Genomic DNA, 21,814 nt, shown 5'->3' with positions numbered 1-21,814 from the left:
AGGCATAAGACTTCTCAGCTTTGATTCATGCCTGAAAGACACGTGACATAGGGCTTCCTTCTCATACATTTGCAGCCTTTGGGGGCTGTAAGGAGCTTAGAGACGATGAGTCCAACCACTTCATTTAACAGAAAAGTAAAGAGCCTGAGAGGCAGACTACCTTACCCCACAGCACACAGCCGCAGAACGGCAGCATCTGGCCTAGAACCTGTGTCCCCTTTATCCCAGGTCCATGACCTCTCTCCTCTTCCAGGTTGCTTCCCAGGGACAATGTTAATGCATTGGATTTATTAACTTGAAGCACAGTTCCCCAAATCTCCTCAATTCCCCCTATTACACATGAGGTTGGTGTTACAAGACCATCCCCAGCAGGCTACTTCCCACATAAAGAGAACGCAAAGCACCTCAAACTGTGTTAAGGCATAAAGAGAGAGGAGATGGTGCCTTACAGTCTCCGTCATAAGCATGTAAATGGAGAAAATGTGCCAAGCCCAGTTTATATCAGAGACTGAGCATCTCAAACATGGCGTCTGAAAGTGTCATCTACATGTTCATTAGGGTACCTTCCCTGTAAGCTGCTTAACTTCCTAACTTTCCAAAAAGGCCAGCTGACATCTCTGGGGGTTTTCTCCCTAAACATTAGAGCTAAGTGAGAAAAACGTGACGGTAATTTATCATATTGAGTCTCACTGAAAGTAAGTGAATCCCCACAACACTCCATCTGCATCCAATGTTCACAACCTGTGATTCTGCATCAATTTCCGCTGTAAGAACAAAAAGCATACGTCAGTCTCCCCAGAGAGGAATTAGCAACAGAAACCGGGGCGGGGCAGTGGGGGGACCTGGGTGGGTGTCCATCTCCAAACAAGAAATAAGAGGAAAAGCTACCTAAGCCCAGAAAGAGTTGAATCCCTTTACTTCATTCCTTGTCCCTGATAAGGAAAAAAATTTCCTGCAATATTTAGCTATGCTCTCCCTTGAAAAAATGAAACAAAATAAATCCAAAGACCAGATTCCAAAGGATATCTACTGAACACCCTGCTAGAACCATACCTAACAGCTGGACTGCTAGCCCGTGCTGATAAGTAAGTTTCACAACAGGCCTTAGAACCTTCTTACCGGGATTCAAAAACCTGGTCAACTTTCTCTTCTGAACTTACTGATGAAAACTAAAATGTTCACTTATTTCCCAAATTTCACTCCCCAAGTAAACTGGGGCATAGACGCACCAAATCATTTGCCTCGTTATTACCAGCACTGAACACGACCCCCCCTCAGGAGTCCCCACTCCTGTTAATGAGCCACACTGCTCATGAGCTCTTCTCTCCTGACCATTAGTTTGAGCTCCGAAGCATGCTACTTTGCTTTTCACCATCACTGTTACCTAAAGCTTGCTACGTTAAAAGTGTTGTCAGAGGCCAGAGCTACTACATTCCAGGCAGTAAAAAAATGATGTCAGGAGCATAAACACTGACAGGTTCTAGCTGCTATGTAACTCTTGCTAAGCCTGCTCTTGGCATTTATCTTCTCATCCAGGTCCCGTCCACTGAAAGGTGGGTACCTTGGGAATACACAGGATTGGTTGATAGGAAGTCAGAAAACCTTAGTCTTGGGACTTCCCTGGTGGTCCAGCGGTTAAGATTCTGCACTCCCAATGCAGGGGGCATTGCAGGGTTCCATCCCTGGTCAGGGAACTAGATCCCGCATGCCACAGCTAAAGATCCCACGTGTCACAACTAAAGATCCCACGTGCCACAACTAAGACCCAAATAAATAAATAAATCTTAAAAAAAAAACCTTAGTCTTGGCCCTGTAAGAAACATGAATATGACCAAGAGCAAGTATTTTTTTAATCAATCTCTCATCAGTTATATTTATTCAGTAGACTTAATGTCTGCTACTGATCTCACCAGGATACCAGAACAACCATCACCTCTGCTGCCTTTCCACCTTTTATCACCGTAAAACACATACATTAATAGCTCAGGTTAAACCCATGCCATTTATGTGAAACAATGAACTTGAAGAAACTGAAGAGCTACTATAAAAATTCTGAAAATAATCACCAATGGAGACCCCTAGGACCTTTGCACTTGCTGTTCCCTCTGCCGGGAACTCTTCCCCTATGGCTGGTTCTTTGATGTCCATCAGATCTCAGCTGAGGGAAGCCTTTCCTATCTAAAGGAGCCACCCCTCCCTTCCTCCCAACCACTCTGTCCCATTCCCCTACCGGAAATCACTATCTTATACTATCATCTTCTTGTTTACTTGTCGATTGTCTGTCTCCTCTAAGAACCCGTAAGGGCAGGAATCTGATTTACTTTTTTACCACTGTTTCTCTAATACCCAGACAGTGCTTGACACAGATGATCAATAAAATTCGTTCAGGAAAGGAAATATGATTGCTCATCATTCTGTATCATTAGTTAGTACATGGCAGCAGCCACTGTTAGCATGACTAGAGCCAGATGGACGCTTCCTTTTCATACAGGAAAAACGACAGAAAGCCTTTAAGATATAGCAAAAACTTAGTGCTCCTTTACTTACAATTTTGATTGAAAGCTACCATGCTCACATGCTGGGAAGTGGGCAATTTTAAGACCAGAGGGAAAAGCCTTCCATCCTATTCCACCCACTTCTTTGCAAATGGCCCTACTAAAATATTGTTATTCGGCTACCTTGTCCCTTTGAACAGTAGAATAAGAGTGTTCTAAGTAGCTTAGCAAAGGTGCTTTTCTTTCACAGTCTGCATGAGCTAAGTGCACATAGGAAGGAACAGATTAATAGACTACTACTCTATCCCCACTACACTCTGGAAAGACACATACTTCTTAGCTCAGAAATGTAGGAAACACTTAGCTATAATGATCTAAATTATAGGCAGCATTTCCTACAAGCTGTACACTGGAGAAATTTCCACTAAGCTACTCACCAGGAAGCCTACATCCCGCTTCACAACAACCTGGCAGCACAATTCCTGTCAAAGGAGGAAATTGTGGCCATCTCCTCCTTTAGGTGTCCCAAGGCTTAGGCATCCAGTGGGAATCTTGGTTCTTAGCATAAAACCAAAGACTGGCAGAGGGATCCTTTTCCCCTTTCAAATGGGGCAGGGTGAAATGGGAATTGAGATTTGGCCTTCCACACCATAAGCAGGATAAGATATGCTGCTTCCATGGCTGCTTCTGATAAGCACAGAAGATTCAAGAACTGCGGTGGCTTTATCCTGCTACGTGCTCCTGCTTGAAAAGACATGCAGACATAAGATAGGAGGGTTAGAGTGAAGACTTCAAAAAGGGCTCTATCCCCAAGACAGAAGTAAATGGGGACAGCAAAACCAGCGAAAATAGCCATCTCTAAGTAGCTGCTAAGTGGGGTGACTGAATTTTATACTCAGTACCCCAAGACTTCTCCCAACCTCTATTTAACATGTGCTGACAATATTCTGATGCAGCTAAAGAAAGTCTAGTAATTACTCAAGAAACCCAGAGATAGAATCCTCTAGGGTTTTGAGAAAACATCTGATTTGACAGAGACATTTACTTTCCCAGGTCCTATTCTGTCTGCCCACACAATTGCCAGTCTTATCCCAACTCAAAAAATATACAAATCCACCTTCGGTTTTTCCATCATTCTCACTGCCTTCTCAGTAACAGAAGGGCCCCACAACGCTTGTGTCAACTTACTGCCGACTTCCTCCTTCAACACATTCCAGAACCAGCTCTGTCCCTTGGCTCCCACTCTCAATAGCAGACGCAGGCTCTACCGTCATTTAAAAAAAACTGGGCAAATGCAAAAATTTTTTACAACTTCATTCTCAGCTCTTTCTTCTTCAACCTTAAAAGAAGGAATGCAGGACTTGCTAGGACGGCAAGGCAGAGACCAGAAGAAACTTGCACTTGCCACGGCCTTTCCATGGTTCTTTGGCCAAAAAAGAGGAAGGGTGAGTACTCCTCTTCACTGCAGCAAACCTCAACCCCAGACCTTCAGACCTTCAGCTCAGCCTGAGTCCAAACAAATCTCAGCCTGAAAGGCCCGACTCTGGTTTGTCAGTTTCTGCCCCTCAACCCAAAGGGCAAAGCAGTGGCCACTATTTTCCTATTCATCAAACTATTTCCTCCTCACTTTCCTCTGTCACAGAGCCCCATCTTCCCTTGCAGTTCTTACGAAGTGGTTCCTGGTACCACTGGAAACGATTACTCTCCAGGAAAATACAACTTTGCTTAGCAGAAGAACTTCACACAGAGCAATTGGCCAGGGGTCGATTTTTCATTCCAGACAGGCTTTGAAGCCTGGCACAATTCTGCCTGTCGCTCTGCAGTTCACCCAGCTTCCCTCACCTAATCCCTGCCTGGAACTCACCCACCCACCCCTTGCAGCTTGGTCACAGAAAAACAGCAGTATAGGTGACCCTACCACGCAATCTTCAAAGCCTCCATCCAACCCTAACGTGTCTTCCACACCACACTCCTTTGCACCTAAGGACCATAAGCACCAAATAAAGTCACTTAGCACAACAGCAGCTCCCGGACAAGACAGGAGTAACGTCTAATCTTTCCTTCGCTCAAATACAGTCAGCTTCACTTTCCTGCAATTGTGCGGCCATGCATCACCCGCCCTGCCCTCTGCTAACAACATGCCCTGGAGTCGGAGGCACTGTACAATGATGCTCAAGAACCTGTGCTTTAGCAGACAGGCCTGGGTTCAAGTCCCAGCTCTGCCTCTCATTACCAATTAAAAAGTACCTGTCCTGGGGTAAACTACTCTTTCTAAACCTCAGATTACATACCGGTAAAATGTAGCCAATGATCCTATCTACTTGTTAGGTATTATAAATGAGATAATACAAACAGAATACTCAGCTCAAGACATGAGCCTTAATAAACAAGTGATTGTTGATATTCAGTATCCTCGGGAGTAATCTGTGGGCAGACATCATCACCCCATAGAATCCAGATGTCCTGGAAACCTCCAGCATTTGTAGAAGCAAAAGTGTGTTCAGCTTCCTTCCACTCCCACCCCACAAATAAGGGGGGCCTTTAAGAAAAATTCAAGCCTTAGCAAAGGAAAAAACTCAGAAAGATTCACTCAGTGCTGCCAATTCCACTACCAGACCGCCAAGCACTGCTCTGTTCCTATGGTGAAGGGAAAGATCAGTGCAAATGAAAAAGCTAATTTAAGAGGAGCCACTTCAGGATAATCCTTTCATAGGTCAAGTCAGTATTTCAAAGAGGTGAAAATATGTGGGCCTTGGAAATTCCCTTCTCTTTCAGTTCCTGATAAATTCTGACTCTCCGTTTATGTATAAATAAACAGGAAAGCAATATTGAAAATCCTAAGAATCTCAGCTGGAGGCAGAATATCGCCTAAGAAATGAATACATAAGCATCAGTGGGAAAAAAAAGTCTTGAAATCTAATTCATACACACAAGCTGAAGAATACTTTAATCCAGTGGAAGACAGTAAACCACTGCAGAGCTTTGGGACAAAATCTCATAAAGAATATTTCCTGACGGAAAAGTCAGAATTGCAGTCTGAAATGCAATCTGGAAGTCTGCGGTCATCACAACCAGAAATTCTAGTAACAACCAAGAAGTGTCAGGTTCCAATATTAGGGAGTGTTGGGGGGAGGCCAATAGAGGGGACAACTGATAAAGAGAATTTATACTACAAAATTATCATGGAGCCGGGGGTAAATATTTTTTAATGACACTTGCAGGGTTTAAATTCACCATTCAAAGATGTAGGAAGGGGATATATAATCAGGCAGAATCTACGGTGTTACAGCAGTGGACTGGGAATCAGAACACTTGGACTCTGGTCCTGGCTCCAATCCAAACCACCAGGTGACCTTAGGCAAGTCACTTGCCCTCTTCAAACTAGTCTCATCTGTAGTGAGGGAACAATAATGATCGCTAAGATTCCTACCGGCCTAACATCTTAAGAGTCAAAAAGAGGAGGAGCACAAATATGAGGAGCTCTCAGGACTACAGACTTGACACAAGAGGTGGAGGGAAAAGGACGGGAAATGAGGGCCAGAGCGCGAGAAAACTTGGCGTAAGTAACTGAGCGTCGGTGAAAATATAAAAGCTTCAAGAAGACCAAGTACTCCAAGAGTTCCATGGAAGAGCGGACGTCAGGATCTTGAAAAACTGCAAACTACTCAGCATATGCCAAAACGGACAGAGGACAAGATACCAACAAATTATCCCCCTTAACCAATCACTAATCTATCTGTCCTGGTAAACAGCCAGGAGACTGAGTGCCGCGATCACGGAAATCACTGTGACCCCCTAATGCCACGGTGTCCAGGAGGCAAGACACCCAGGGGAGTCCGTATCGGCTTGCGTCTAGGGAGGGGATTCCGAGAACGGGTGAAAAGTGAGGAAAGGGGCAGAGGAAAGAGGATCTGGGAGACCATGCAAGCTGGCGGGAGGGGAAGGAGCCAGCGCCAGACTCCCGCACGGTGGTGGCCTGTGGGATCAGTGTCCCGGTCCCCGCTCTCACCATCTTGACGATGCCCCGCTGCACGGTGGGGACCGCGGGTCCCCCGGAGGAGCCGCCGCTCTGCGCGGAGGAGGCCATGTGTAGCAATGGAAAACCAGCGAGTAAGACGGTAGGCCGGCTTGGAGGTGTCACTGTGGGTGTCGGTGTTGGTGAGAGGCCGCCGCGGAGAGAAGCAGGCGGGCGACCGGCTGTGGGCGATGGACGGGACCGACGCGCCGGGCGCTCACAGGAGCAGCAGCAGGACTGCCAGCGAAAGAGACGCGATCTCCGCCGCCGCTACACGTTCTACTCGCTGCGCAAGCGTGCCAGAGCGCCACTGCTCTCCGGCCAATTAGAGCCCAGAGCCCGCCGGACCCCAAGCCAATAGACACCCTGCTCGCGGAACCCCGCCCCTTGCTCCCCAAACCTGTGGAGAACTTCAGGAAGCGCTGAAAGAGCTGATTTGCGGTGATGGGCTAAGTCTGGGGCGGGACTTCCGGGGCAGCGGTAGTAGGTAGTGTCGGGAGGTGTAGTGGAAAGGAAAGGACACGTCAGCATCTGGCCGCGGGGCGCGGTGGGCCATGGGAGCCCCAAGGGCGGAGTCAGCCTCGCCCTCCGGCTTGGCCCCGCCCATTACGCCCAGCCCCGCGGGCCCCTGGGGAGCCCACGTGGAAGCCAGTTTTCCGGGAGGGCGCACCAGGGTTGGGGAGAGCGGACTGGGACCCCCGAGCCAACGAGGCCGAATCCTAGAGGGATCTCAGTACTGGTGCACACCGACTTCCGACATTTTACCTCAGCTGAAAGTGTAGGAAGAACTTGGAAGAGTCTGAACGCCGTGAAACCTACCAATGTTGGCCTTGACACAGAACGTGGCCGCGCGCCCTTCCTATAGTCGGGAGTGTATCTCGCTCGCATTTGTGTCTTCGGTGACTAGCACTTGTTAGGCACTCGATTAATGCTTTTTGGTGGAAAGAATAAATCTCTCTTACGGGGTGATATGTCTTGTGCGCCAGTGAAGTTGCTGAGAACCTTGCTAACACTCTCTCCGTTGACGCAGGGTGAAGAGCCACGCCTCCTCCAGCCGCCCGACCCCATCCCTTCACCTAGCCCTAGTCTCTCTTTCGAGTAAAGTGATGGCGGGGTAGGGAGGCGCAGAGCAAAGACATATAAATGTTTACGTGAATGTTGAGAGGCAACTAATATTCGTCGAGTGCCCACTATGAGGAGCCAAGGATCTTACTTTCATGCCATTTAATCTTAATCTTGAAACTTGGTCCTACGCTGAGGACACTGTTTCCCCTGTAGCTCTTTTGAGAAGAGGTTATTCTCCCACGCTTCACCTTTCCCAGAGGCAAGTTTTGGGGTGAGCATCTTCCAAGATGCCTAGTGCCCCTTCCATACCATTAATTTGCCATCCTCTTCAAAAAAAAAGTCTCTGTGGTGGCTCATCCCACCTGATTATAGTACTCTCCTCCTCACTGGGGTTGTTGTCTTCTCTGCCCCAAATGCCACTTTGTCATTCACTGAAATTGACACCTGGTGCACACTCTTCTCCACCCAGTGATCCTGAGCGACTTTAACCTTTATGTGCCTGACTTATCCAATACCCTGGCGTTGACCTCATCTTTAGTGAACTTGACCTCAGCACCCGTTCAGCTACCCTCTTTAGGATAGATGAAGCATTACAACTGCTCCATAGCTGAAACTGTAAACTCAAACACCCCATTCTCTGATCATAATTGCTGTCCTTTCTCCCTTCTCACTAAGTTACTTCTTATACCTTGCATTAGTTATCTGTTGCTGTATAACAATTTACCCCAAAACTTAAGTATTAAAGCAATGAGCATTTATTATCTCACAGTTTTTGTCAGGAATCTAGGCAGGTCTTAGCTTCAAGTTCCCTCACAAGGCTGGAATCAAGCCTGGAATCAATGGGAGCTTTGGTCTCATCTGAAGGTCCCATCTGACTAAGGGAGGATCTGCATTTAAGATCGCTCAGGCAGTCATTGGCAGGATTCAGGACCTCAGTTCCCTGCTATGTGGGTCTCCCCGTAGGGCACACAGCATGGTAACTGGTTTGCATCAGAGCAAGTGAGTGAGAGAGCGAGAGGGCAAGCACGAGTCTTTTTGAACCTAATCTCAAAAGTAACATCCCAGGACTTCCCTGGTGGTGCAGTCATTAAGAATCCACCTGCCAATTCAGGGGACACAGGTTCTAGCCCTGGTCTGGGAAGATCCCACGTGTTGCAGAGGAACGAAGCCCATGCGCCACAACTACTGAGCCAGCTCTCTAGAGCCCACGAGCCACAACTACTGAAGCCCACGCACCACAACTACTGAAGCCCGTACGCCTAGAGCCCATGCTCCGCAACAAGAGAAGCCACCGCAGTGACAAGCCCCCGCACCGATATGAAGAGTAGCCCCCGCTTGAATCTCCACTGGCCGCAACTTACAGCAGCAAAGACCCAACGCAGCCAAAAAAAAAAAAAAAAGTAACATCCCATCACTTGCCATATTCTACTGGTGCAGCCCACACTCAAAGGGAGGAGATTACACAGGGGCATGAATACCAGTAGGTAGGATCACTGGGGATCATCTTAGAGGCTGCCTATCACACACTGTTCGTTAAGTAGAATTCAAAGTCCCTGAACCTCTCTGTCCTCTTTATATCAGCTCTTTTCTACTTTCTCCTGGTCCTTTAGACTCCATTATTTTTGCCCTTCTCCTTCCAGTATCCTTATCTCTAATCCCCATTTGTCTTCCACTGGACTCAACTGTCAAAACTGCAACTCTAGATCTCTCTGCCTTCTCCAAACCTACCACTTAGCTAGAGCAAACACTCAGAGATGCAGGTCATTGCCACACTAACAATTCACAGGCCCTCACACATTGCCTGGAATTTCTTCTCTTTCCTCAATCACTTTGGTCTCCAACTCCATTAGGTCTGGTGTGTCGTTGTTTAATTAAGACTATATTTTTAGAGCAGTTTTAGTTTCACAGCAAAACTGAGAGGAGGGTACAGAGATTTCTCCATATATTCCCTGCCCCCGCACAGGCATAGCCTCCCTCATTATCAACATCCCGTGGTCCATTTGTTACAGTTGATGAACCTATATTGACACGTCATAATCACTCAAAGTCCATAGTTTACATTAGGGGTCACTCTTGATGTTGTACATTCTATGGGTTTAGACAAACGTATAATGGACATATATCCATCAATATAGTATCACACAGTATTTTCCCTGCCCTAAAAATCCCTGGGTCTGTTTTACAACTGATGGGAACATACTTTATAATAAAGGGAGCTCTACCTAATGCACTGTGTTAACCTAAATGGAAGGGAAGTCCAAAAGGGAGAGGATATCTGTATGTGTATGGCTGATTCATTTTGTTGTGCGGTGGAGGCTAACACAACATTGGAAAGCAACCATACTCCAATAAAAATTAATTTTAAAAAAATCCCTGGGTCTGTTTTAAACCTTCTCTGTTTTCCTCTTAACCCTGACTCCACTCTCTCCCACACTCTCCAATAGTGTAAAGCCTCCTACTTTGGAGGGATAATAAAAACCATCAAGAACTCCCTCCATATAAAGACTCAGACGTAGAGAATGGACTTGAGGGCACGGGGAGGCTGGGATGAAGTGAGAGAGTGGCATGGACTTATATACACTACCAAATGTAAAATAGATAGCTAGAGCGAAGCAGCCGCATCGCATGGGGACATCAGCTCGGTGCTTTGTGACCACCTAGAGGGGTGGGATAGGGAGGGTGGGAAGGAGAGGCAAGAGGGAGGCGATATGGGGATATACGTATGCGTATAGCTGATTCACTTTGTTATACATCAGAAACTAACACACCATTGTAAAGCAATTATACTCCAATAAAGATGTTAAAAAGAAAAAAAAAAAGAACTCCCTCCATTTCCCACCACAAAAGCTAAAAACTTATCTTCCTTCTCATTCTTCTCCTTTTCTCCCTTGTTACAAAGAAAAAACTTCCTACTGCTTAGGCTAAACTCTCCGTCTATGTCGTGGATCCACCCCCTCCACCTTCTCAAGGGCGCTCAGATAATTCCCTCTCCTGTTTCATAGCCTCTCAGTTTATCCTGGATTCTTCTCATTAATATTTAAATACTCTCAAATGTCTTGCATAGTAAAAATAAATTAATTAAATTCACCTTTACTCCACATCCCTCTCCAGATAGCTCTCCTCCCTTCATAGGCAAACCCTCTTGGAGAAATTCTTTGTGTTTGTTGCCTCTACATCCTCACCCTGCATTCAGTCCTCAGCTCCCTGCACTCTGACTATTGCTCTTATCAACTTACTGAAACTGTTCTCTCCCAGGTCACTCATGAGTGACCTTCTTGTGACTACATTCAATGGACACTTTTCACATTGGGCAGTCACTTAGCTGAGCTCTCCATAGCATTTAACATCGTACTCCTTGAAATGTCTCTTTCCTTCCCATGTTTCTTATATTCCTCCCATCTATCTCCATTGTAAATGACTCTCCTCTTGCCTACCCCTTAATATTGATGTTCCCCTGGGTTCTTCTCAAAGTAGTATCTTCTTTTCTAGTGCAAAACATTCTTCCCGAGACATCTAATCCATTCTCATGGCTGCATGCTAATGATTCCCAAATAGATAACTCCTGTTAAAATAACTCCCTTGCGCTCCAGACCCATATGTACAATGATACTCTGGATATCTGCCCGTGGCTGTCACCTTGGGAATTCAAATTCACCATGTCTTACAAGGAGCTCATTATCTTTCCTCCCTAGCCTCCTCTTCCCTAGTATGTGTCTCAGCCCAAATAATGAGATGAAAAGCTACCCAGTTACAAGCCAGAAATCTGGAGATCGTTCTGTGACTCCTCTCTCTACCTCATTCCTTAATTCTTAGTCAATCTCAGAAATCTGTTAGATCTACAGCAGTGCGGTGTAGCACATAAGCCCGACATGGAGCAAGACCGCCTGGCTTCACATCCCAACAGGATATAACCTTGAGCAGGCTGTGTGGTATCTCTGTTCCATGGATTCCTCCTCTGTAAAATAAAGATGATAATAGGACTTACCTCCTAGGGTTGTTCTGGTCTTGAGCATTGTATGCGTTGGTATATGCTAAACACATAGAACACTGCCTGGATATATGTGTTAAATTTGCTGTGATTATTATTAAGTATCTCCTGTTGCTTAAGCCTGACATATTTTCACCAGGGTCGCTGCACTAGGCTTATAATAGAGCTCCCTGACATCAGGGAGCTTCCTTTACCTACACCCCACCCATTCTTCCTACTGCAGCCTAAGTGATATTTCTTCAATGCAGATCTGATCAGGTCTTTCTACGCCCTAAGCCCCTCCCGTGATTTCTCTACACCAGCTCTTCTCTCACAGCTCTACCCTTCCACAGTGTGCCCAGGCCAAGTGAACTTGGTTTTGGCCATTCAAGACCATACTCCTTGGCCTCCAGGGCTTTGTGCCTACTTTTCTGTCTGCCTGGAGCACTCTTTCCATCCCTCTTTCCTCCTCCCTGCCCTGACTCACTTCCCCTGTTTCCCCATCCTTCAACTCCCCACTTAGAAATCAGAATGTCTCCCCTGGAAGACATTGGGAAGAATGCCTTTCCTCAGGGTAGGATTGTTTTGTTTTTTCTCCTACTCTTGGTCTGTTAGAGCACTTATGAGATTGTAGTATCATTGTCTCTTTCCCTTTGAAAATGTCATCAGACTGTATCTAATTTCCTTACAGTGGAATTCTGAGGCCATGCCTGGCACAGACAGCTGCTCAGTATATATCTGTGAACAAGTGAATGACAGGGACTTCCCTGGTGGTCCAATGGTTAAGACTCCGCGCTTCCACTGCAGACAGCACAGACTTTGATCCCTGGTCGGCGAACTAGGATCCTGCAGGCTGTTCGGCACAGCCAAATAAAATACAACAAAATAAATGAATGACAGAAAAGTAATATCATATTCATTTCACCTGTAAGGAACTATAGATTCAAGTAGGATGTTTGTTGAAGGTCACACAGCTAGAGGATTAGTAGAGAAGGGATTTGACACTAGTTCTTGTGACTCTAAAACTCATGTTCACTCTGCCATTAGTAATGGAAGGAGACTTAGAAAACCTTAAAGGTGACTCCTGTGTGGTGGAGAACATGAACACATACCGCCCCCCCACACACACAATCTAGAGATGGACAAGATTCATTTAAACAAACAAACAAACACCCTATTTTCTGTACTCCTTTGAGAGTAAATCTAGGAAATATATCCCCAGTAGTAATAATGGCCAAAGTATATTGAGCACTAAATACTAAACAGACTCTATGCAGAATGCTTTTCCCTACATTACATAATTTAATCCTTAGAACAATGCTATGAAATAAACAGTCTCTTTCCACAATGGAGGACATTAATGCTTTGAAAAGGTGAGCAACCAACTGTAAGTCAATCGGTAATAAGGGATGGAGTCAAGGTGTGAACGCAGAAATTTCTGACCATAGTCTACTCTCAACCATTTAACTACCCTGCTTCTAGGGTGGCCAGACATGCCCCCTCAACCTCGATCTGCACCTGTAGAACCCAGAGGCTTCAGTGAAAGAGTTTTCAACTCTCCAGTGAGCTTCCTTTGAGTAAACGGGAGGAAATTCAGCACTAGACTAACTACCTGCTTCCATTCTTTTTGTTTTGCTTTGTTTTGTTTTTTGTGCTGTACGCGGGCCTCTCACTGCTGTGGCCTCTCCCATTGCGGAGCACAGCCTCCGGACGCACAGGCTCAGCGGCCATGGCTCACGGGCCCAGCCGCTCCGCTGCATGTGGGATCTTCCCAGACCAGGGCACGAACCCGTGTCCCCTGCATGGGCAGATGGACTCTCAACCACTGCGCCACCAGAGAAGCCCCCTGCTTCCATTCTTCCAAGCCCCTCTCCGACTTCAACCCACCCTCCTTACTGTCAATTTGCTGTTCTTTCTGAGATGCACGTTTCAATCACACAGACTCCCTCCTTACCATTATAGTGTCTCCCCTTCTGCTTCAGACAGAGTTTCAACGGCTTAGCATAGCACAGGAGGCCCTCGCCTTCCGGCTCAGACTTCCTCTTCCTCCTCCTTCACCTCCTCTTCTTCCTTCTCCTTCTTTTTAAACTTTGTTACAGACTGAACTGTGTTCCCCAAAATTCATAAGTTGAAGCCCAAACCCCCAATGTGACTGTATTTGGAGATAGGGCCTTTATGGAGGTAATTAAGGTTAAAAGAGTGGTTTCCTAATCCAATAGGATTGGTGCCCTTATAAGAATAGGAAGAGGAAACAGCTCTCTCTCCGTCTCTCCCTCCCCCCGCCCTCCCCGCCTGCAGGTGTACAGAGGAAAGGCCATGTGAAGACACAGCAAGAAGGTGGTTGTCTGCAAGCCAGAACGAGAGATCTCGCCAGAAATCAACCCTGGCACCTTGATCTTGGACTTCTAGCCTCTAGAACTGTGAGAAAATAGGTTTCTGTTTCTCGAGTCATCCTGTCTGGTATCTTGCTATGACAGTCTGAGTTAATACAACGTTTTACTGTACTATGCTTATCTAAAAGAAAAGTCTCATATGGGACTTCCCTCGTAGTCCAGTGGGTAAGACTCTGTCCTCCCAATGCAGGGGACCCGGGTTCGATCCCTGTTCGGGGAACTAGAGCTGGCATGCATGCCACAACAAAGATCCCATGTGCCGCAACTAAGACCCAGCACAGCCAAAATAAATAAATAAATAAATAAATAATATTTTTAAAAATAATAAAAGAAAAGCATCATAAACCCAAGTTGTCTAGATCAGCCCTGTCCAAAAGAACTTTCTGCAGTGATGGAAACATTCTATATATGCTCTGTCCAACACAGTAGGCAATAGCCACATGTGGTCAATGAGCACTTGAAATGTGGCTAGTGCAACTGAGGAACTGAATTTTTAATGTTATTTAATTTAAATTAATTTAAATTAAGTTTAAGTAGCCACCTGAGGCTAGTGACTGATGTATTTAATCACCAGTCTAGGTGATCAAACTTAAATCTCACTGTCATATCTGATACCTTCTTCTATGTTGGTTTTTTTTAAATTTATTTATTTATTTATTTTTGGCTGCGTTGGGTCTTCGTTGCTGCACGCAGGCTTTCTCTAGTTGCGGTGAGCAGGGGCTACTCTTCGTTGCAATGCGCGGGCTTCTCATTGTCGTGGCTTCTCTTGTTGTGGAGCACAGGCTCTAGGCACGCAGTTGTGGCACGTGGGCTCAGTAGTTGTGGCTCGCGGGCTCTAGAGCTCAGGCTCAGTAGTTGTGGTGCATGGGCTTAGTTGCTCTGCAGTGTGTGGGATCTTCCCTGGCCAGGGCTCAAACCCATGTCCCTTGCATTGGCAGGCAGATTCTTAACCACTGTGCCACCAGGGAAGCCCTATGTTGGTTTTTATTTTTTTAACATCTTTATTGGAGTATAATTGCTTTACAATGGTGTGTTAGTTTCTGCTGTATAACAAAGTGAATCAGCTATACATATACATATATCCCCATATCTCCACCCTCTTGCGTCTCCCTCTCACCCTCCCTATCCCACCCCTCTAGGTGGTCACAGAGCACAGAGCTGATCTCCCTCTGCTATGCAGCTGCTTCCCACTAGCTACCTATTTTACATTTGGTAGTGTATATATGTCCATGCCACTCTCTCACTTCGTCCCAGCTTACTCTTCCCCTTCCCTGTGTCCTCAAATCCATTCTCTACGTCTGTGTCTTTATTCCTGTCCTGCCCCTAGGTTCATTAGAACCACTTTTTTGTTTTTTAGATTCCATATATACACAAAGTCTCTGGAGTTCCCTCATGCTCTAGTGGTTAGGATTCAGTGCTTTCACTGCCGTGGCCCAGGTTCAATCCTGTTTGGGGAACTGAGATCCCACAAACAGTGTGGCACGGCCAAAAAACAAAAAAAAGAGTCTCCTTCCCAATATGTATAAAGCTTTTGAGCTATTTCCCTCTGCCTGGAGTTCTGTGCCTGCAACAGGAACAAGATAGACAACATCTCTGCCTCCTGGAAGCTTACATTTTTTTTTTTTAATTAACTAATTTATTTTGGGGGAAACTTACATTTTAATATCAGAAACTCAGGATGGGATCATTATGATGGCTGAACTTTAAATTTGGATTAGAGGTACTTGCAACCAAGGCAAAAATAAAAAAAAACTTTAAGTTATATAATTATCACTGTGTAATCAAAGGAAGTATATTATTTTATGGGAAAAAACAAACTTTTCCCTTGACATTGAATTCTAGAAGGTTGTCATTACATGACTCTTTATCTAAAGAGCAATGAGTAATATGATGGCAATGTTTGCAGTGGAGTTTTATGAGATGAAGAAATGTGGCTTTTTCTTATTAAAAGATCACAGAAAACTTAAAGGAATACTATTGGATAGTAACTCAGTGAAAGGTTCTGTGGTAGAAAAGAGGAAGCATTATAAAGAAAAAAATCTGCTCTAAAAAAGGGGGTCACAATAGCTATTTCTTGGGAATTTTCTGTGGTCCAGTGGTTAGGGCTCGGCACTGTCACTGCCGAGGACCCGGGTTCAATCCCTGGTCGGGGAACTAAGATCCTTCAAGCCACGCAGGGCAGCCAAAAAAAAAAAAAAAAAAACCACTAAGGGGAAATACCTAATTATTTCCTCCCAGGTACAGATAGTCAACCAAAACAGTTAAGAAAGGGAAAACAAGACCCTCTAAGATATTCTAAATAGGTCAAGTATAGAGAATAATATTTAGGTATTCCCTAGCCCATACCATTTTGGTGAGGGAAGTCATACAGAGAGACTCTAAAATTGGAATCCATAAACTTGACATGATCCTGACCCTTTATTAAACCCTCCTGATATCGGTGTACTTTGGTTCAGGGTGTATAGAGAACAATCTGGAATATTCTAAAATTGTTTCCGCCTTTTGACCTGGCAATTCCACTTTTGGAAATCTCAAGGGAAAAAATGTCCTGGGGCAGAGTGGGAGGAGTCCAAAGCAAGTATTAAGTCAAAGGGGTTGAGAGGAAGTGCTCTATAATGTGTTTGCCAAGGTATGAATTGTTTGTGGAGCCTATACTTTGTGAATCTTACAAGTTACATAACCTAAGTCTCAGTTTCCTCGGCAGTAAAAATGGGAATAAAAGTCACGCCTGTCTCATTAGGTTGCTGTGAGATGATGAATGAAAAGTTCTATTTACAGTGCCTAGGATCTAGGGAGCTCTTAATAAGGTGAGTGATAACGATGATGATCTAGAGAATTTGAAGTTACTCATAGCCCCAAAGATATCAAAATAGCTAGGAAAACTTATGATATGTAAACAATGAAATACTAGGTAGCTTTAAAAAATGACATGTATGTAAACTATCTTTATAGTTTTGCATGTTGATTTTAACAAGGTAAGAAGACATGTATAACTTAAAAAGAACCCAACAGAATTTTTAGAGATGGAGACAGAGTTTAATGTTCTGTTGGTTTGCTGGGTATCATTTCTAAAGTTCAGAGTGAATTCTTTTTCAAATAAACTTAGTTTTCAGTGCCAGAAGATTAATTTCTTACCCTTTTTCTTGTGAAATATAAGACACAAGAAAGTACTCCAAACAAAAATGTACACCTTAATGATTTATCACAAAGTGAACACTAATGTAATTACCACCTAAGTCAAGAAGATGAATGGCCAGCATTCCCAGAAACTGCCCTTTTAATTGCTGCTCTTCCTAAGCCTGTATCTTAAAACACTATAATTTTGCTTGTGTTTTTTAAAATTTATAACTGAAATTAAACAATATGTATTCCTTCATGTGGTTTCTTTTGCTCAGCGTTATGTTCGTGAAATTCATCCACATTATTACATATAGCTGTTGTTTGTCATCTTCATTGTTGTATAGTATTCCATAATAATGACTATACCACGCTAGGTTTATCCATTCTCCTGTTGATGGATAGTTGGCTTGTGGCAGATTGTGTTTTCCAAAGATGGCCACAGAAATATCTCTCAACACACATGCTGTTTTTATAAAGTGACCTCAACATTCCTCCCATTAAAAGGTGGCATCTATGTCCCCTCCCCTTGAAGGCCTTTGCTCTGCCTTAACCAACAGAGTGCAGCAGGGGTGACTTCTAAGTCGCTTCATAAAGTATGCCTTGCACTTCCACCTTGTTCTTTGGGGATGCTTGCACTTGCCACCAAGCTGGGTGAAAGCCCAAGCTACACCATGGAGAGGCTGCATTCAGGTGTGCTGGTCAACTGCTCCAGCTGAGTTCCTGGCCAACAGCTGGCGTCAACAGCCAGTGGTTGCCTAGTGGTTAGGAATCTGGGCTCTCACTGCTGTGGCCTGGGTTCAACCCCTGGTCGGGGAACTGAGATCCCACAAGCCCGCAGCCAAAATATATACACATATTCTGTTCCCTGGTGGCCTAGTGGTTAGGATTCTGGGCTTTCACTACCGTAGCCGGGGTTCAATCCCTGGTCGGGAAACTGAGATCCTGCAAGCCGTGTGGCGCAGCTAAAAAAAAAAAATCCAGAAGCATGCATATATTTGCGTCTTCCATGCTATTTTGGGAATTCTCTGGTGGTACAGCTTTATGAGGAAGAAGGCTTTAGATGATTTCAGCCCCTCACCACTGAGCCACAGCCTTTGAGTCTCCCCACAGAAGTCACAGACATTGCAGAGCTGAGACAAGCAATCCCCTCCAGGCCCTTTCTGAACTTCTGACCCACAGAATCCGCAAGCATAACAAAATAAGAAACGCATGTTCATGAATGTTTATTTATAGTAGCTGAAAGCTGGATACAATCCTGTTCCTGGCACTATTGCTATAAAATATATATATATTATGCGTTTCAAACTTAGCGCATAAAACCACGAACATGCGTTTCTTTGGGGAATATATAGGGGTCATAGGTTATGAATATCTTTATCTTTGGTAGATAATGCCAAACTTTTTTCAAAGTGGGTGTGCCAATTCAGACTGTCTCCAGCAGTACACGAGAGTTCTAATTATTCCATATCCTCACCAGCATTTGATATTATCAGTCTTTTTTTTTTAATTTATCATTCATTTACTTGGCTGCGTTGGATCTAAGTTGCTGCGTGGGAGCTTTCTCTAGTTGCAGCAAGTGGGGGAGCGGGGGCTCCTCTTCATTGCTGTGTGCGGGGTTTCTCATGGCGGTGGCCTCTCTTGTTGCGGAGCACAGGCTCTAGGCACGCGGGCTTCAGTAGTTGTGGCGCGTGGGTCCAGTAGTTGTGGCTCGTGGGCTCTAGAGCACAGGCTCAGTAGCTGTGGCACACTGGCTTAGTTGCTCTGCAGCATGTGGGATCTTCCCGAACCAGGGCTCGAACCCGTGTCCCCTGCATTGTCAGGCGGATTCTTAACCACTGCGCCACCAGGGAGGTCCTTATCAGTCTTTTTTAATTCCAAACAGTTTGGTCGAGGGGCAGTAGTATTCTCATTATGGCCTTAATTTGCATTTGCCTGATTTCTAATGAGGCTAAGCATTTTTAAATATGTATAACTGGTATTTGGTCATAAAGGTATTCTCCTCTGTTATCTTCTAGGAGCTTTGTTATTTTGCCTTTCACATTAATAGCAACAATTCCTGGAGGTACTGTGACATCATTTCGTTTTTCTGCCGTCAAGTCATCTTTTGGGATTGTAGTCATTTCAATGTTATCCTGATCCAAAATGAGAGGCTCTAACCCTGGAACATTCTCCTGCTCCCAGAACTTAGAAAGTCTTCATTGCAAACCAAACGATAAAGTCAAAATCCTGAGGCCCTAGAAGAGTAAAACACTTTATTCTTCAAGCAGTCTAATCCCACCAACTCATTTGGGACCAAGCTCTACAGAGGAGTACCCCGCTCGCTCTGTGCTCCCCATCACACACCTCGCCTCCAAACCAAGTGCTTGAAGCCATGGCTCTCCCCCTTTCTCACTGTGCTGCCAAACAAGCATAAGTGTCCCCACTCCCATCTGGCCCCTGTGGCCAGGACAAGGTCATTAAGGGGAACGTCTCTCCGGAACTCTGGATTCCCAGATTTAGGGGCCAACATGAGGATGTCAGCACATTTTAACTGTGACTTTAGACCTTTCGAGCTTGGTGTTTGAATTCCCCTGGAAGGATTAGGATGGCTTCTCTTCCTGGGAGTTACTACCCATGGAATTGCAAGGCAGTTAGATTTCCAACCTGCTCTTCTCTAAGATGTGAGACCAAGTTCTTCCTAGCCATGACAGACAAATGGGAAGGTCAGTCCAGTTACCCTAAGGCTTACTGCTATACAGATTCCACTAAGCATTCATTTCCCTTCTCCTTGTTTATTCTATTTGTCCCACCCACCTTCCTTCTTGCTTCTGACTTCTCCACATTCCTAAATGAATTTGTCTCTTCCCCAAAACTAAAAATAAACCCATTATAATTAAACACCCTTGGCCTAGCCAAGAGGCCCTGAACACACCAAGGTGAGAGATAAAGCACAGAGCCATTTGGGATGGCAGCTCCGTGGACAGAGGGCATTGGAGTTCAGCTAAGTTCCTTATATCTTCCCCTGAAATTGCTTCCCTCTCATGGGGGCAAATGAAAATACAAGACTCTACTAAAATCTATAAGGGCTGCAAAGTGCAGCCAGGGGGAAGTTGGGCTGGAAATCGGAGAGACACAGAACTGAGTATTCTCCTGGTGTGCAGCCTGCCGACGTGAAGGAAATTGTGGAGACGGGTGTGCAGACCCTTGCGATTGGCTGAGGGATGAGTGAGGCCTTGAAGGTACCCCATCAACTCTGGAGTACCTCGGGAAAGAAGGCACTGATGTGCGGGCCCTCCAGGCAGACCAGGCAGTGAAGGAGGATAATGCCTTGGTTACCCAAGGTGCCAGGGTGGGAGGGGTCTTCCATTCCACCTGCTGATGGAAACTTAAGAGGATAAATCAGGAATTCCCTGGCAGTCCAGTGATAAGGACTCGACACTTTCACTGCAGTGGCCTGGGTTCAATCCCTGGTTGGGGAACTAAGATCCCACAAGCCATGGGGCACGGCCAAAAAAAAAAAGAGAGAGAGAGAGAGAGAGAGAGAGAGAGAGAGAGAATAAATCACTAAGCAATGAAAAAACAAAACAAAACAAAACAAAACAAAAAAACCCAACCCATCCTTAATACGAAAATTCCACCCCATGCATTATTTTCCTTAAGACTTTCAACCTCCGTCTCACGTCAGCATAAAAACGCTTTAGGGCCAGGAAATGCAAAGGAGCAAAAAGGAGTCAGAACGTGGTGGGAGCATAGTAAATGCTTACAGAAAAGGGTTGTAGCTGGTTAGGAAGTAGGTGGTACTCATGAAGTTTTCCCCAACAAGGCAGCCTCACAGAGGCCCTGGCACCCCTAGCCTCCTTAGGGAGGGCATTTCTGAGGGTTCGTACGTACCCCACAGTGGGTACTGGCTGTATAACGCTAGGGGGAGCCGAGAAGTTCAGCTCTAATCACTCATCCGGGTGATAGTGATGCAGCTGCTCTGCAGGACTGGGTCCCACCAGCCCTGTCTACTGGCCACCATACACAGAGTGCACCCTGGAAAGACAGCACATTGCTTCTCTTAGGGGACAGCACGATTGACAGTTATACCTTTCTAGCCTCCAGGCCAGAATTCATCTGGGTGAGAAAGAACGAATAGGCGTGAGCCCCACGTGATCATAAACCAACAGCCCAGAAAAGCAGCCGAAGTCTCTTTCTCATTTGAGTTTTTGCTTAGTCTGTATTTATTTATTTATTAATTTTTTCCCCCTCAGCCTGGTTTTATCGCACATCACTTCAGTATGCCTGCATAGCCATGTGTTCATCATTTTGGCAACTAAGAAGCCCCATTTTGCCTTCTATTGGTGCTTAAGTAAATTATAAACACTACCTTTTGCTCAGTCTCTACAACAGGCCAGGCATGGTACTAGATTTTGTATATACTATCATATGATCTCATGAAATTGCTATAATAATCCCCCATGGGAGAAATGTTGTTTCCACTGTAAAGGAAATAAAACTGAGGCTCAGGAGGACAGGATTCCAACCCAGGTCTGCGTGACTCCTAAGTTCAAGCTCTTGGTCCTTCCGTCAATCTATCCATGAGGCATGGTTTTGGAAGCCTCTTAGAGGCCATCCCACCTCATACAAAGGCTGAGGTTGCTGTCAAAGACATCCTTTCAGTAACATTTAATAACATTCACCTTATCTACCCATTTTTTTCCTTATCTCACAAGGTCTTCTGCCCACCCAGCTTTTATTTTCCCCATCAAATGATTCTTGTTTTTTCAGTCCTAGAAAC

The 21,814-nt window shown here is 45.2% G+C and overlaps 1 protein-coding gene and 1 pseudogene across 1 annotated transcript in view; one reads left to right on the top strand and one right to left on the bottom strand.

Annotated features, from left to right (window-relative positions):
• SND1 (staphylococcal nuclease and tudor domain containing 1) overlaps positions 1-6,835 on the bottom strand; it is a 419,523-nt gene extending 412,688 nt beyond the window's left edge. Inside the window, exon 1 of the mRNA XM_065883390.1 lies at positions 6,505-6,835. Within this exon, the coding sequence (XP_065739462.1) occupies positions 6,505-6,582 (78 nt within the window). The 5' untranslated portion in view covers positions 6,583-6,835. The remainder of the gene's footprint in view (positions 1-6,504) is intronic.
• LOC136127940 (mth938 domain-containing protein pseudogene) lies at positions 6,581-20,413 on the top strand (annotated as a pseudogene).
• Positions 20,414-21,814: the final 1,401 nt, after the last annotated feature.

Source organism: Phocoena phocoena, chromosome 9 (genome assembly GCF_963924675.1).
Source record: "Phocoena phocoena chromosome 9, mPhoPho1.1, whole genome shotgun sequence".
NCBI lineage: Eukaryota > Metazoa > Chordata > Mammalia > Artiodactyla > Phocoenidae > Phocoena > Phocoena phocoena.
This window is presented reverse-complemented; position numbering and strand designations above follow the sequence as displayed.